Consider the following 15,869-nt stretch of genomic DNA (forward strand, 5'->3'; position numbering starts at 1 on the left):
ATGGATGCAATAATCATTCCAGGGAAAATCAAAGAAGTACTGCTTGAAGGCCTCCCAATCAGCAACTCCAAAGTGTCACAATCGATGTTTCTTTGGAGGGCCCACAGGCTGTACTGAAGCGATAGGACAGACTAAGGTAACAAGGCTGTAATCGGATGAGCACAATCAAGAGGGAGGATTTACAGTGTACGCAGAAAAATTAATTGTAAGGAAGAGGAGGTCAAGTATGTTGGAGTTCTCTCCAAGGCGGTCAGGGATATGGGTAGGGTGCTGTACAAGCTGCTCTAGGTCATTTAGGATAGAAAAGATGTAGGCTTGTTCCACCAGGTGGATCAGTGAAAGGAGAAGAGAGCCAAAGGTGGTAGTGAACACTGAAATCTCCTAGAATGGAGATTTCAGAGAAAGGAGAAATGGATAGGATGTGTTCCATCATAGAAGTAAGATAGTCAAAGAATTTTTCAGTAGAATTAGGGGATAAGTAAATAGCACAGATATATTTTGTCTGAGAGTGACAGGAAAGCCGAGGCAAGAGAGTAGAGAATTCAGAAGAATGAAGTTCAGGAACATGAGTGCATGATTTGGAGAAGGCCTTTAACAGTCCCTAGAAAGGTGGTGAAGTGGGCAATGAGAAAGCTTGGGATGGAGGAGGGCTGGTTAGGATGGTTATGGCCAGTTATGTGGGTACTTGCACCCAGGTAAAAGTGAAAGGAGATTTGAGTGATGAGTTTTCTGTGAATGTTGGTGTGCATCAAGGGTCAGTTTTGAGTCTCTTGTTGATTATCGTGGTACCTGAAGCCCTCTCATATGACTTCAGAAACAGACTCCTGTGGGAGATGTTGCATGCTGATGATTTGGTGTTGAGTGCAGAGAATGAAAGGGAGGCAGAGGAAGGATTTAGGAAGTGGAGAGATGGTATGGGGCACAAGGGCTTAGGAGTAAATGCAGATAAAACAAACGTGATGATATCTAGGGTTGGTGGCAGTATCGTCAAAGAAGAGGGAGAGTGCAGATAAAAGAAACGTGATGATATCTAGGGTTGGTGGCGGTACTGTCAAAGAAGAGGAAGAGTGGCCATGTGCAGTTTGCCACAAGGGCATGGGAAGTACAGTAATTCCATCTTGTGCAGTGTTTGTGATAAATGAGTACACAAGAGATGTAGTGGTATTACAGGCAGACTACGAGATAATGCTGATTTTATGTGTGCGGCATGTCAGGGAAAGCAGGTGGAGATTGTCAGGTGTGAAAGGATTGAACTTGCTGGTGAGTCTCTTGATTGTGTGGGAGAGTTTTGTTATGTGGGAAACATGTTATGTGCTGGAGGTGGGGCTGGAGCTATCTCTGTGGCTAGGGTGAGAAGTGGTTGGAAGAAGTTCAGGGAGCTGTTGCCTCTCCTGACACTGGGAGGGCTCTCCCTATGTGCTAAGGGATCTTTGTAAACAGCATGTGTTAGGAGTGTAATAATGTATGGTAGTGAGAGCTGGGCAGTAAAGGAAGAGGATATTCGCAGGCTCAAACTCAAACGTACAGAAATGATAATGATTAGGTGGATGTGCAGTGCGTCCCTGCAGGCAAGGCTTGGGGTTGCTGGGTTCACGATGGAAGAGTTGAGATGTAGGATGGGGCTGGAGTGTATTGGTGTTGTGATGAGGAGAGGTAGATTGTGGTGGTTTGGGCATGTGGAGAGGATGGGGGATGATAATTGGGAGCAGAAAGTAAGACACATTAATACTGGGGGTAGGGCTGAAAGGGGTAGACTGAAAAAGACATGAGACGAGGTCATTAAGCGTGACCTCAGGGTTAAAGGACTGAACAGGGAGGCTGCCACAGATCGAGCAGCATGGAGAGCTCCCATTAGGTGGCCAAGGTGGACGCATGCAAGCATGATGGAGCCTTCAAAAAAGAAGCAAAACTATTTGTCTACCTATCTACTGCCAGACGCCCCAATCCCATAAGGGGTGGCCACAAACACATCGCCTCCATGGTGCCCTGTCCACTGCCGCTTCATTGCCCTGCTCCCAGCTCACACCCCCTCTCTCATATACCTCTCTACTCCATCTCTCCAACTCATCCTTGGCCTCCCCCTCCCTCTCCCCCCCTCCACCTAACTCACATACACTCTCCTCGTCAGTCTTTCACTCTCCATCCTCTCCACGTGGTCAAACCATCTCAATGTGTTTCTCCTAACGCTTCCTATCATATCCACATCCACACCACAATGCTCCTTCACTTCCTCATTTGTCAGTCTGTCTCTCCATGTGACTCCACAGGCTCCTCTCAAATAATTCATTCCACTGCTCTCACTCTTGACTTTTGTCCCTCTAACAAGGTCCAAACTTCACTTCCATACATTAGAGTTGGTATCACAATAGTATCATGTAATAACTTTTTCACTTCCATGCTCACTTCCCTGTTTCTTATCACTGCTTTCAAGGAACCGGCAACCTTTCTTCCTTGATGTACCCTTTCAAGCACTTCACCCTCCAACTTCCATCCTTACTCATCACACTACCCAAATACTTAACGCACTCACATCTTCCATTTCCTCCTCATCAAACCTCACTGTACATTCACCAACTTCACTTCTCTGGAAGACCATAACTTTACTCTTCCCTACATTCACCTTTAGATTCCATTTCTTAGACACTCTCCCAAACTAATCCACCAAGCCTTGCAGTTCCCTTTTGTCTTCACTTAACAACACAGTATCATCTGCAAACAACAGTACAGTTTCCAAGCACTGCCCTCTCTCATCAGGGCCACTCCAACATCCACTGCCCTACCTTGTATCTCTTTTATAACCCCATCCATATACAGACTGAACAGCCATGGAGACATGACACATCCCTGTTTCAATCCAACCTTCAAATAGTAAAATTCACTAAGTTCACTATCCACACGCACTGCAGCCTTAGCATCCTCATACATACTCTTTGTGGCCTTCAGCAACTTCCCATCTACTCCATATATTCTTAATACTTTCCACAATCCTTGTCTATCCACCTTGTCATATGCTTTCTCCAAATCCATGAAGGCCGCATACAGCTTCTTTCCCTTCTCTAGGAACTTTTCCACCAAAGATCTAAGAATGAATATCTGATTTACACAACCTCTTCCCTTCCTAAAACCTCCCTGTTCTTCTCCAACTAATTCCTCTGTTATTTCCCTAACTTTGTCATTAAGTATCCTACCACATACTTTTCTTGTTACATTATCCTACCATATACTTTTCTTGTTACACTAAAAAGACAAATGCCCTGATGATTACCACATACTTTTTTTCCCCCTTTTCCATTGTTCAGGGGAATAATTATACCTGACTTTCAATCCTTCGGACTCTACCTTCCTCCCAGGCCAATTTGCACATCTTCCACATCCATTCTGCTACTATCTCTCCTCTATGCTTCAGCATTTCACCACACACTCCATCAATTCCTGGGGCTTTCCCCATTTTAACTTTCTTCATTGCTTCCACAACTTCCATCCTACTGATTTCTTCCTCCCTTCTCACATCCCTTCATCTCCCAGCCATTCCCCGGCCACTTACACTCACATTACTTCCATTCTCTATGTTCAACAATTCCTTGAAGTGTTCTCTCCACCTGCTCACTTCTTCTCCCTTCTCCACTAGTAATCTATCATTTTTATCTTTCACTCCATGACTAATGTCTTTGGCACCCTGTCTAACCCTCTTTACCTCTTTCCAGAACACTTTCTTACATTCCCTTCACTTTACATTCAAATTCCTCCCAAATTCTTCATCCACTCTTTTCTTACTCTTTCTTACTAATCATTTCACCTCTCTCTTCCTCTCTATATCTAACTCTCTCTTCCATGTCTCAACTTCTTCCACATCTCTGTTTCTCATTCACTCACTATATGCTTTCTTCTCTTGTGCCACAGCCTGTCTCACCTCTTCATTCAACCAAGCTGCTTCATGCACCCCCTTTCGACTTCTCTTTACCCCACACACCACCTCACACATGCTGCACAGATTTCTTCTGTGAATATCTTGCACACACTTTCCAGGTCCCCCATCTGCTTCAATCCATATTTACCCAATCTCTCTTAAAAAGGGATTAAATTTCTTCCATATAATTTTCTTAAAGCTGTGAAGAGAATCATCTGGCGCACCTAGCAAAGTGTTATTTAGCTTCCTAAACCCATGCTATGTATTGCTATGATTCATGGAACAATTGATAAAGTTACGGTGCATGTGTCATATGGATGAAAACATCTGAGATTAAGCGACCACCAGACTGCTTGGAATGGTAGCGTAGAGTTGTGTAAACATACCAGTGACCTTCGTTCTCTTCCCATAATTGTTCACAGTTTTTTATACCTCACACTAACTCAACGTCACTGACACCAGTACTGTAAAGGGTTGTTTATCGCCGGGGGTTATTAAGGGGTTAATGGAATCCAATAACTCGACGTCACTGACACCAGTACTGTAAAGGGTTGTTCATCGCCGGGGGTTATTAAGGGGTTAATGGAATACATTACTGTTTGCAACAATACTCTCATATATAAACACAAAAACAAACAAATGAATGAGTGCTAAATGTACATTTAACTTTCATCAAAAAGACCTTACCAATTCATATTCCTCCAGTTATTTTATGTTTTCCCGACTTTAGGCTACGTTAGGTTTGGTTAAATTTTTAGGTACATTTAAATTCAGTTGGGTTAGGTTTAGTTAACCCCTAAAACGCGGATCGTCGCGTTTGCGACGCTCGGCCAAAAGGACAGGACGGCGGGTCGTCGCGTTTGCGATTTTAGTAAATTTTGAATAACCGCGGGCAAGCAGGCTCCAGCTGGTATTGTCTATCAGTACCACCACCCTCTAGCTACAACTAGCATACTTTACCTTTGTACTACTGACCTCAGTTGTTGCCAAATATCGCGTTTTCCCCCCTTCCCCCCCCCACCACGGCCCGGCCAGCCTGGCTGTGATACATGGCAGCACTCTGAGCGCTCAGAACTGTAAATCTGCGATCTCCTCTCACAAGCAGTTTATGCTACTAGGAAACGCTTGTTTCCCCAGTTGTAACACTAGCTTTTTTCTCACGGTTTGCCCCTGTTTAGCGTCAGTTTACTGCAGGCTTTCAAAGTGACATTATGGCGAGTTCTAGCTCTTCCCAGTCAGTGCAAGCGGCCGACAGGAACGAGAATAAAGTGGCGGACGTAAGGCAGAATAAAAAGCGCGCCGTGGTGATCTTTTGGGAAGTAATATGATTGAAAATAATGTAGTATACATGTTTTTAGCTGTGAAAATGGAAATGTTTGTTGAGTGACGGGAAGACCGCCAGCCACAGTGCATGTCGGCCGTACGCTCCGTTGATTTTAGCCTTATTTTCAGTGCTTATTGTACAAATACGGATTCCTAACTACCTTTACGTTGTAGTATAAAGTTTACTGTGACAGAATGAGGCTGTGGTAGAGGGGAAACTGGGTTGCTGGAGGTGTGAAAGTGAAGATTTGGTTACCCAACTTTGCAAGTCTCCACAAGTCCTTGGGTAGTCCACGAAGGCTCAACACCTGTCTCTGGAGAAAGCTGAATGTAAGTACTATCTGCCATACCAAGTATAATGTTCTAGGGTTAATCTCTGATTTTTGGCGAATATTTTCCTACAGGCACTCAGACCGCGATACAACCCCGCCACTCGGGGGGGATCGACTGTACACAGCCGCGATTTAGGGGTTAAACACTTAGGACAGTCCCTTCCACCATTAGGCTGAGGAATCAAACAAGAACTTTCACAACTATACTGCTAAAAACAATGGGGAAACAGATTTAACAAGCAAAGTTTATTTATTGGTACTATATTACTCATGGGGCAACATAGGATTGGATGATGGATGGATGGATGGACTACTGTATATTACAGTATCAGTGGTTCATGGGTTACGCAATTACCTGATAAATGTCATTTTCAGGAAGGCATCAAGAATTAGTGAATTTCAAGAGTTAGCAAGGGGGCTTGGAACATAATCCTCATTAATTGGGGGGGGGGGGGTTACTGTACTGTATGATACTGTGCAATATTGTAATCAATACAATACTATACCTGAATCTGAAAAATATAGAAACTAGTGAACATATACAAGTCTAATGAAACAGTAGGCCTACAACTCAGAGGTAACACTTCCTGGACAGCCGAGATGATTCCAAGCATCTGCCGAACAATCAAAGACTTTTGTAAATGGGACTATTTCTCAAAACTGATGAAATATCGGACCTACCGAATAATCAGCTGCCGAATAATTGGACTTTTACTGTAGTATGGAGATGTATCACTTTTGCAGAGGAACCAGGCAGTAACACTAACATTCTTTATATTATGGGAGACATAATGAGGTCACTAACTAATAAATTTAGTGTTAATATAGAAGCGCATCATATGTCTAAGTGGTATGGGATGGAACAATTGGTCACTCTGACTCTACTGGCCTCTGACCTGCTGTGGTGAAGAGGTGGTAACTCAGAATGGTAAACTGTTGTCACTGTTTAATTTCAGTTAGTTACCTTCATTATATTATGGCAGCCGTTGCTTTAACAATATGAATGTATTAATCTACAAACTGTAAAAGACACATTTATTAAAACCTCGTGAAATCCAATGACCAAATATTATATATATGCTAGCCTTACAATATCATGTGGTAAGCCTGGGATTAAGATGTTGCCAAATCTGGTGTTTTCTTTCTAATAAAACTGCCAAATCTGGTGTTTTCTTTCTGATAAAATTGTATCACACCTTTAAGATAAAAAGCTTGTGAGGAATTCTAGTACGAATAATTATTTAACAAATGTGCAAACATTTTTGTCGACAATTAATCCTTTTTTTCTGCAATAACTACAGCAAAAAATACTTCAGCCAACAAAGATCACCATTCAAGGACCGAAGTTCATTCACTGAATTTTACTTTACTACGACACGTTACCAGGTATCGCCAACCAGTCACTTGACATGTCGCAGATTTATATGTCCGTGGTGTGTAATGATTCCCAGTCAACTAAACATGCATCAGCTATCATCTGAATATATTCAGTGAGTGACAGTATGAAGGTACTAGGTCTGAGATTAATGTATCCCAAAATCATTAAATTGATGAACATGTTTTTATTCTATATCCCTGTCATTTGTCATTGGTGAGATCAAATGAAGCTGACTACAAGTCTAAGATTTACAGTAATCATCATCATCATCATCATCATCTAACCCTCTGTGGCCCCATAAGGAGTGTAGAGCAAGTTGGTCCAGACATTTAAGATGAAAGTGACCGGCCTCCCTCATCCCTGAGTCACATTACGTGAGCAATAAACCCCAACCACCCCTTGGATATAAACCTGCACAGGCTCAATCTGATTGGAGCACCCTGATTACCCACTAAACTACCAGGCATCATTATCTGGGTATATGGTTACCACCCAGTGTAGTAAATGGTTTCCAAGTGTACAGGAAACCATTTGACATGTCATTCAGTGTAGAGTCACCCATAGGCAGAAGGAAGAGCAAAGAATGAAGGGAAAAAAAAAGACAGAAGAGGGAACGTAGTCACCCACAGATATAAGGAAGAGGAAAAAATGAAGGAAAGACAGAAGAGGATGGAAGGAAAGAGGGAAGGAAGAGAGGAAAGGGCAGTCAACCGATAGCGACAGTACATCAAGTGATGATGATGATAATAATAATAATAATAATAATAATATCGTGGTAGGTCGGGGTACTCACCATCCACTCACTCAATGTAGTGCTGCTTTGGGTGTCTGCTCTTTCCTCTCTTCCATCCTCCCTCTTCTGTCTTCCTTTCCTTCACTCTTTCCTCTTTCTTCTGCCAACAGGTGACTTTACACTCCCTCTTTTGTCTTTCTTTCCTTCATTCTTTCCTCTTCCTTCTGCCTATGGGTAACTCTACACTAAGTGACAAGCCAATGGTTTTCTGTACACCAGGAAACCATTTACTATGCTGGGTGGTAACCATATAACCAAACTGTGGTGCCTGGTGGTTAGTGGGTTATTAACCCTTTAACCGCGGGTGTCATTCCAGAATGACGTTGCAAAAACTGGACCAAACCGCGGGTGTCATTCTCGAATGTTTGTGAATATTTTGAATACCCCGCGTTTTTTCCGTGCGCCAATTATTTCAAGGGAGAGTAGCTATTAAGTTCTTTCACTCCAGCCGACCCCCACCTCCCTCTTCCCCCCCCTGGGGCCCCACCTCCCACCCCCTGGGCCCCCCACCCCACCCCTGACCGAGCGCGCATCAGCATCTGTCCAGCTGTGTGAGTGACAACACATGTTGATGTGGCAGTGAAGTGCAGGCAATTACAGTGCCTTTTACCTGTCTCAGTGAACACAGAGTGGGTGTTTATCGTATGTGCAGTGTTCATATATGTTTATAGTATTATTATCAGAATGTGATTGGCATTTGGTAATGGTGTGTGAGCGAAAAATAGTGATTACAACACCGCTGATGTGGCAGTGAAGTGCAGGCAATTACAGTGCCTTTTACCTGCCTCAGTGAACACAGAGTGGGTGTTTATCGTATGTGCAGTGTTCATATATGTTTATAGTATTATTATCAGAATGAGGTTGGCATTTGGTAATGGTGTGTGAGCGAAAAATAGTGATTACAACACCGCTGATGTGGCAGTGAAGTGCAGGTAATTACAGTGCCTTTTACCTGCCTCAGTGAACACAGAGTGGGTGTTTATCGTATGTGCAGTGTTCATATATGTTTATAGTATTATTATCAGAATGAGGTTGGCATTTGGTAATGTTGTATGAGCGAAGGTAATGATGTGTGAGCGAAAAATAGTGATTTTACACCCCTCACTTCTAACGGCACTGCCCGTCCTGTGAAAGTCAACAAAGTCATGAAACCTACATCAATGGAAAGCTGAAGGTTAGTACTTTCTAATGGTACCTTATTTTTTTCTCTAGCTTTATTCTGTGCAGAGTTATTAAGGTTTAAAGGTTTGTTTACATTTGGCTGAAACCCCCGCGGGAGAGGACAGTCAGACCAAAACAATACCCGCGGTTAAAGGGTTAAGGTGCTCCAATAGACTGAGCCTGTGTAGGTTTATATCCAAGGATGGTTGGGGTTTATTGCTCACGTACTGCCACTCAGGGATGAGTGAGGCTGGTCACTCTCCTCTTAAATGCCAGGACCAACTTGCCTAGCCCTGGGCTCCTACACTCCTCATGGGGCGACATAGGATTGGATGATGGATGGACGGATGGATGGATAATAATAATAATAATAATAATAATACAGTAATAATAAAAATGCAACTGTACAACACAGTAAAAGTAGATTTATCAAACTACTAACCACTTGGAACATTAAAGCAATACAGTTTCTACAATGTGCATACAATACATAAAGCATTAGGGATCAATTCCAGTGTTTAAGATTTTCTGAACTTCAGAACCTTAAATCATATGGCCTTAGTCTTGCAAAATACCATACTACCAATAATAAATCATGAGGGTGGATGTGGGAGGATTAGCAGAGGGAGAACTAAACTGATTCTGGAAGACACACCACATCCTACAAGAAATACCTTCTGAAAAGAATCAGAAAGTCATAGCTAATATGGTACTACATTTTATGAGCTTTTGTCCTTCTGACCACTTCAGTGGGTGCACCCCACTGGCCAACAACCCCATCTAGTGCAGCATTCTCAACTTTACCTTTCATGTCTCCAATTAAAAATACTCACTACTATCAATCTTCTCTAAGCATGCTCTGATAGTCTCCTAAAACACCACTTTCACTCTAGCCTCTTGGTCTTCATTTAGAGCATCAGCACACACAATCCAACACATTTGTATTCCAACATTCATTCTTACCCATGCAATACTGATCTGCCTGATCCATTCTCTCTTGTGTTCTCAATCAATCTCTAATTCTAATTCATGTCCATTGCGGCACAAGTACCCAGTCCATACTCTAATTCCCTTACATACTTACCTTTTCATTTGGGGATGGTTGAGCACAGAAGTACAAGGAGGGAATGGATGTTGTGCTTAAGAGATCAACTGTGTTCCTCTCATGCACATATAGCATGAGGGTGGAAATAATTTTGCTTCTTGGTGAAAATTATCTGTACTTTAGGCCTTTGTACCACCTTTTATTGTTCTGTACAGGTGTTTTGTGAAACTTTTCTATGTTTGTGGCTGTAATGCATGGGATCTAGTTTAGGATCACATAATTCGCTGTTGTCTGGATAAACTATTTTTAGACTATATTCAGTCATGCACAGGTAAAATATTAAAAAAGTATACTATGTGAGATAAAAATCCTACAAAATAAAAGAACTAGATAATACAAAAATAAGGAACTTACCCAAACTGGATATGGATAATCAAAGAACTCTTTAATCTGAGTTTGCATAACGCTTTTATCTTCTTCCCACTTCCGATTCAAGAATATGGTGTCAGAGAACCGCCAGGCCCAGCCTATCGTTGGTACATACTGCATCATCTTCTTTACAAACACTTTAGCAGACTGGAAAAAAATTTAACATAATCATGTTGTAAAACTTTCTGAAAGACTGGAAGGTAACACTGTTAGGTTCTTGCAGGTTGTAAGATTTCTTCATTATTCAGGTTTGAAAACAGCTGGTTACTGAAACGAGCACACTACAAATGTTCATAGCTATTTTTGTCAGTGGAATGAATTATGATTGTGACAACACTAACTTTTTGATGACACAATATCAAATTATTTAGCTAATATATATTTTGAGCTATTGGACTCAGGTTTTCACACACATACATGGTTTCACTGATTTAAACTTTACCTGGTGACAACACTGCAAATCCATATGAATGATAACCTGCAATCTCCCTTTCATGTTCCCTTTACATAAACATCTTTAAGTGCTTTTATTTACCGACAAATAAAATTTTTCCTCTCTCATGTATTTCATTATGGAAGTGAAGCTTGGGCGTTGTTGGAAGGACACAAGTCAAGAGTGAGAGCAGTGGAAATGAGTTATTTAAGAGGAGCCTGTGAAGTCACATGGAGAGACAGGCTGACGAATGAGGATATAAAGGAGCGTTGTGGTGTGGATGTGGATGTGATAGGAAGCGTTATGAGGAACACACTGAGGTGGTTTGTCCACGTGGAGAGAATGGAGGGTGAAAGACTGATGAAGAGAGTGTATATGAGTGAGGTGGAGGGGGGAAGAGGGAGGGGGAGGCCGAGGATGAGATGGAGGGATGGGGTGGAGAGGTATATGAGAGAGGGGGGTGTGAGTTGGGAGCAGGGCAGTGAAATGGTGGGGGACAGGGTGACTTGGAGGCGATTTGTTTGTGGCCACCCCAAACGGGATTGAGGCGTCTGGCAATAGATAGATAGATAGATGTATATGTATCTGTCCATCCATCCATATTTTGGTCTATTACAGTACACTGTTCTTTATTACTGTACTCCCTCTCTCTCTCTCTCTCTCTCTCTCTCTCTCTCTCTCTCTCTCTCTCTCTCACTCTCTCTCCACCAAGTGTTTTAAAAGACTGATGTCACTCATGTGATGGTGTGCTCATAGAACATATGGAAGTCAAACATGGGTCGAGGTGCACGATGTCAATATACAGCACTCCCCACCCTTGTTCTAAAGGTTGTGCCTGGTTCAAAGTTCTTTCATGGTGAACTCTCCACATTTTTACCCTGATGCTGCTCTATATTTCGTATAAACATGGATTCATCAATCTGCACATCTATGCACAAGAATAGGACATGAACAGGTTATGAGTAAGCTATGACCTATTTCTGTTGTCATCTACACTTGGTTGCTCAAAAAGTCCAAAACATTCCAACTCTGCACAACAATTAGGTTCAATCCATGTCTGTATAATATTATTGGTTTAACCAACAAGCTACATAATGTTCTCTCTCTCTCTCTCTCTCTCTGGCCATCACCAGTGTATCTACATGTAACAACAGGTCATTTGGGCCAGGATGGGTACAGTAAAAAGGATGGTATTGTTTAATAATAAGAACAGTTAGGAGAAGTAAGAGCAGTAAGTGTTACCAGGTAAAGTTTGACAATGGGAAAAATAATTGTTTATATTGTTTTCTATCATTCATAATGGCTCCAACGTGCTTGCATGTGTTGGCCTTGCTCACCTACTGTCAATTCTTCATGCTGCTCGATCTCTGACAGCCTCCCTATTCAGTCCCTTATCCCTGAGGTCACACTCTATGACCTCACCCAAGGCCTTGTTTGGTCTGCCACTCACTACCCAACTCTCAACATTCACACCTCTCTCTTTCCATACCCAACTGTCATCTTCCATCCTCCCAAAATGTCCAAACCATCTCAGCTTACCCCTAATCATCACAACACCAATCCATTCAAGTCCCATCCTTCCTCGCAATTCTTTAATTGCAATCCTAACTCCCTCAGGCCTCGCATTCCTGGACACACTACACATCCCTCTAATCATTGTCATTTCTGTATGTCTGTGCCTACAAAAATCCCATTCCTATACTGCTAAGCCATCTAATCACTGCCATTTCTGTATGTGTGAGCCTATAAATATCCTCTTCCTTTACTGCCCAGTCTCACCATTGGACAGAACACGATGCATACAAGGATCCATCAGTGCAGAGGGAGAGCCCTCTCAATATTAGGAGGGGTAACAGCTCCATAAACTTCCTCCAACCACTCCTAACCCTAGCCCTACCTCCAGCACAAAACATGCCTAACAAATAACAAAACTCCCTCCCACACTCAAGACTCTCCAGCAAGAACAATCCTTTTATGCCTCTCAATCTCTACATACTCTCCCCAGCAAACTGCACACACAAAATCACCATTATTAAACAACCTACCATTACTGCCATTACACCTCTTATGCACCCACTTATCACAAATGCTGCACACAATGGAGTTACTTGCCACACCCTTGTGCCAAACTGCATAATGGCCACACTGCCTGTACTTTGACAGTACTGCCATCAATTCTAGATATCATCACTTTATTTTTATCTGCATTTACTCTAAAACCCTCGTGATCTGCTCTGTTTCTCCATTTCCTAAAGCTTTCCTCCGTCTCCCTTTCATTCTCTGCAATCAACAAGTCATCAGTATACAACATCATTCACAGGAGTCCATTTCTGAAGTCAAGTGAGAGAGCTTCAAGCACCATGACAAACAAACAAGGGGTTCAAGACCGACCCCTGATGCATGCCAACATTCAGGGGAAAACCAATCAATCAAATCTCCAATCATTCTCACCTGGGTGACATACATAGCCATAAGCACTCCAACCAGCCGCTCCTCGATCCCAAGCCTTCTCACTGCCCACGTCACCACCTCCCTAGGGACTGTGTCAAAGGCCTTATCCAAATCAACAAGAGCAAAGTACAGCTTTTCTTTCTTATATATTTTAAATGAAGTTGTTCGACAATGAATATGGCATCAGCTGTCCCTTTGCCTGGTATGAACCAAACTGAATCTTAGCAGTATTCTTTCATTCCCTTATCATACCTTCTACAACTCTCTCCATTACCTTCATTATCTGGTCCAAAAGTTTTAGGCCTCTATAATTCCGTATTTCCTGGTCACCACTCTTCTCCTTATACACATTTAAAGTCACCTCATCAGGTATTCATCTGAGACAACACACTCATATACAATCACTTTTATCAAATAAGTATCTAAACCCTCTAATGCAGCTCCTGAGGTCTTCAACATTTCAGTAGTCAACCCAGACACACCCACTGTCTTCCTCAACTGCATCCTGCCTATTGGCTTCCTTACAGTAGCAGCATCAATCAAAGGTCATGGACCAAACACTGAACTGCTGACTCCAAACTTTCCTTGATCCAGTAAAACTCCTTATTCAGCAACTGGTTATAATGCTCTCTCCACAAGTTTTTAATATCCTCACTGTCTACAACTATCTTTCCTTCATCATTCTTCATACACATTGATCACTTATGATATCCTTGTTTTCCCTAATCATCTGAAGTTTAGAGGATATAGTACTTGAAAGGGTACAACAGGGAAAAAAAGTTGCTGGTACTTTGAAAGCAGTGGTAAGAAACAGGGAAGGGAGCATGGAAGTAAAAAATTCGCTGAATGGTAGTACAGTACAATCCCAATTATCGGGTTACCAGGCAACTGGAATTCTCAGACAAACAGAAAAATTCATGGACTGACGTATATAAATAATATACGTGTGTGCCACTATCATTGGCCACCCCAGCGCGGGTTAGTCACGTGAAACTGGGTGAAGTCGGGGGATGTGAAGTGAAGGCATTTCCAGTCAAGATAGTTTCCTAGTTAATCCCCTTTCCAGCCCTCCTCCCCCCAGTCCCCCTTCTCTTGTTTAGTCACCCTACATACGTCCACAATTCACCAGCCAGTTTTCTGCAGTCAGTCAGTAAACAAGTACTCTTGTTGTTGTGTTGTTTTGATTCGTAATTTGTACTCTGAAGCCTTAAGTGCAAACTAATCTTAACACACTGTGGTCACCTTGAGACAAAAGTTGTACAAATGCAAGTCTTGAAAATAGTCAACATTGCAAGACTGATAAAAATTTAATGTAGGAAAATTCCACGAGTTATGATACGAAATCCTAGGAACCCAAGCTATTTGTGTGTGTGTGTGTGTGTGTGTGTGTGTGTGTGTGTGTGTGTGTGTGTGTGTGTGTGTGTGTGTGTGTGTCTGTCTGTCTGTCTGTGTGAAAAGCCAGATGAATAATTCCACTGAAAAAAGGTATATTCTTCAATGGCTGAAAATGTGTGGTACCAGTGCAGTTTTCTACCTAACCAACCAATTCTAATCTCCCTCAAGCTTTCAGCATCTTACAAAACGTACCTTGACAAGTCCATTCTATTAAATATTATTAATTTTATTCATAAAAACATGGAAAATAAACTATAGAAATAAATCATAAGCATTTATTTGTGAACTGATGATTTGGGAAGAAGTGTTCTGCAGCAGAGTTATCACGAGTTCACAACTCTCTTAGTTTTGTGTATGTGCCCTCACAGACCACCTTCACTCCACCCATCACTCGCCGCTCAGATGTTTCACAAATACTACAGTAAATATGTAGGGATTCCAGGTGCAGTAATTTCATCAAATAAAAAAAATGGTTCATTTCTATTACCTGAGTTTATGTTTTCTGCCAATGCAAATATATGTTCTAAATTGTGTCATCTTAGAACGCATTTGCATTTTCATCAAATGTGTTCTATGATACCATCTTCGAACGTATTTGCATTGGCATCAAGTGCATTTTAAGATTATATCATCTTAGAATGCATTTCCACCGGCACTGTCATCAAATGTGTTCCAAAACTATCTTAGAATGCATTTGCATTATCATCAAATGCGTTCTAAGATGATGCATTGGCATCAAATGTGTTTTAACCCGCCCCATCCCGACGTTTTCTGGGCAATGGGACGCCCCAGTCCTGACATTTTTGGACCTTTTTTTTTTTTTTTTTTTTTTTTTTTTTTTTTTTTCCCCCCCCCCTCAAACATCTGCTTTTGGTGAGAAACATCGAAAATTCATAGAGAAATCGCTCACCTGAGGTTTAAAATACTCGATCTGGGTACGAGTACCTCCTTACCTGACTGGGTTTTCTAACAGGCTGGCACCAAAGAAAACGAGTTCTATGGGAGGGTAACTATTTATCCACTCTTAAACAGTATTTATTTATTTACTTGGTATGAATTTATATGTAGTACAAGAGTATATTGGTTTTCAAACAGTAATATAGGCATTATAAGCATTGTTTCACTCACTTACTCATCACCATTCATGACCTTTTTTTCCCACATTACCTAATCATCATTTCTGACTGTTTCTTCCTCAATGCTATGTAAACTTTGTCCTCCA

At 41.8% G+C, this 15,869-nt stretch overlaps 1 protein-coding gene across 1 annotated transcript in view; it reads right to left on the minus strand.

Annotated features, from left to right (window-relative positions):
• LOC145405306 (1-acyl-sn-glycerol-3-phosphate acyltransferase delta-like) overlaps positions 1-15,869 on the minus strand; it is a 122,163-nt gene that overhangs the window by 45,169 nt on the left and 61,125 nt on the right. The window contains exon 3 of the mRNA XM_080276727.1: positions 10,354-10,515. Coding sequence (XP_080132853.1) covers positions 10,354-10,515 — 162 coding nt within the window. The remainder of the gene's footprint in view (positions 1-10,353; positions 10,516-15,869) is intronic.

The sequence above is a fragment of the Coenobita brevimanus genome, chromosome 66 (genome assembly GCF_032717465.1).
Source record: "Coenobita brevimanus isolate Jiangsu-jjx chromosome 66, ASM3271746v2, whole genome shotgun sequence".
Lineage (NCBI taxonomy): Eukaryota > Metazoa > Arthropoda > Malacostraca > Decapoda > Coenobitidae > Coenobita > Coenobita brevimanus.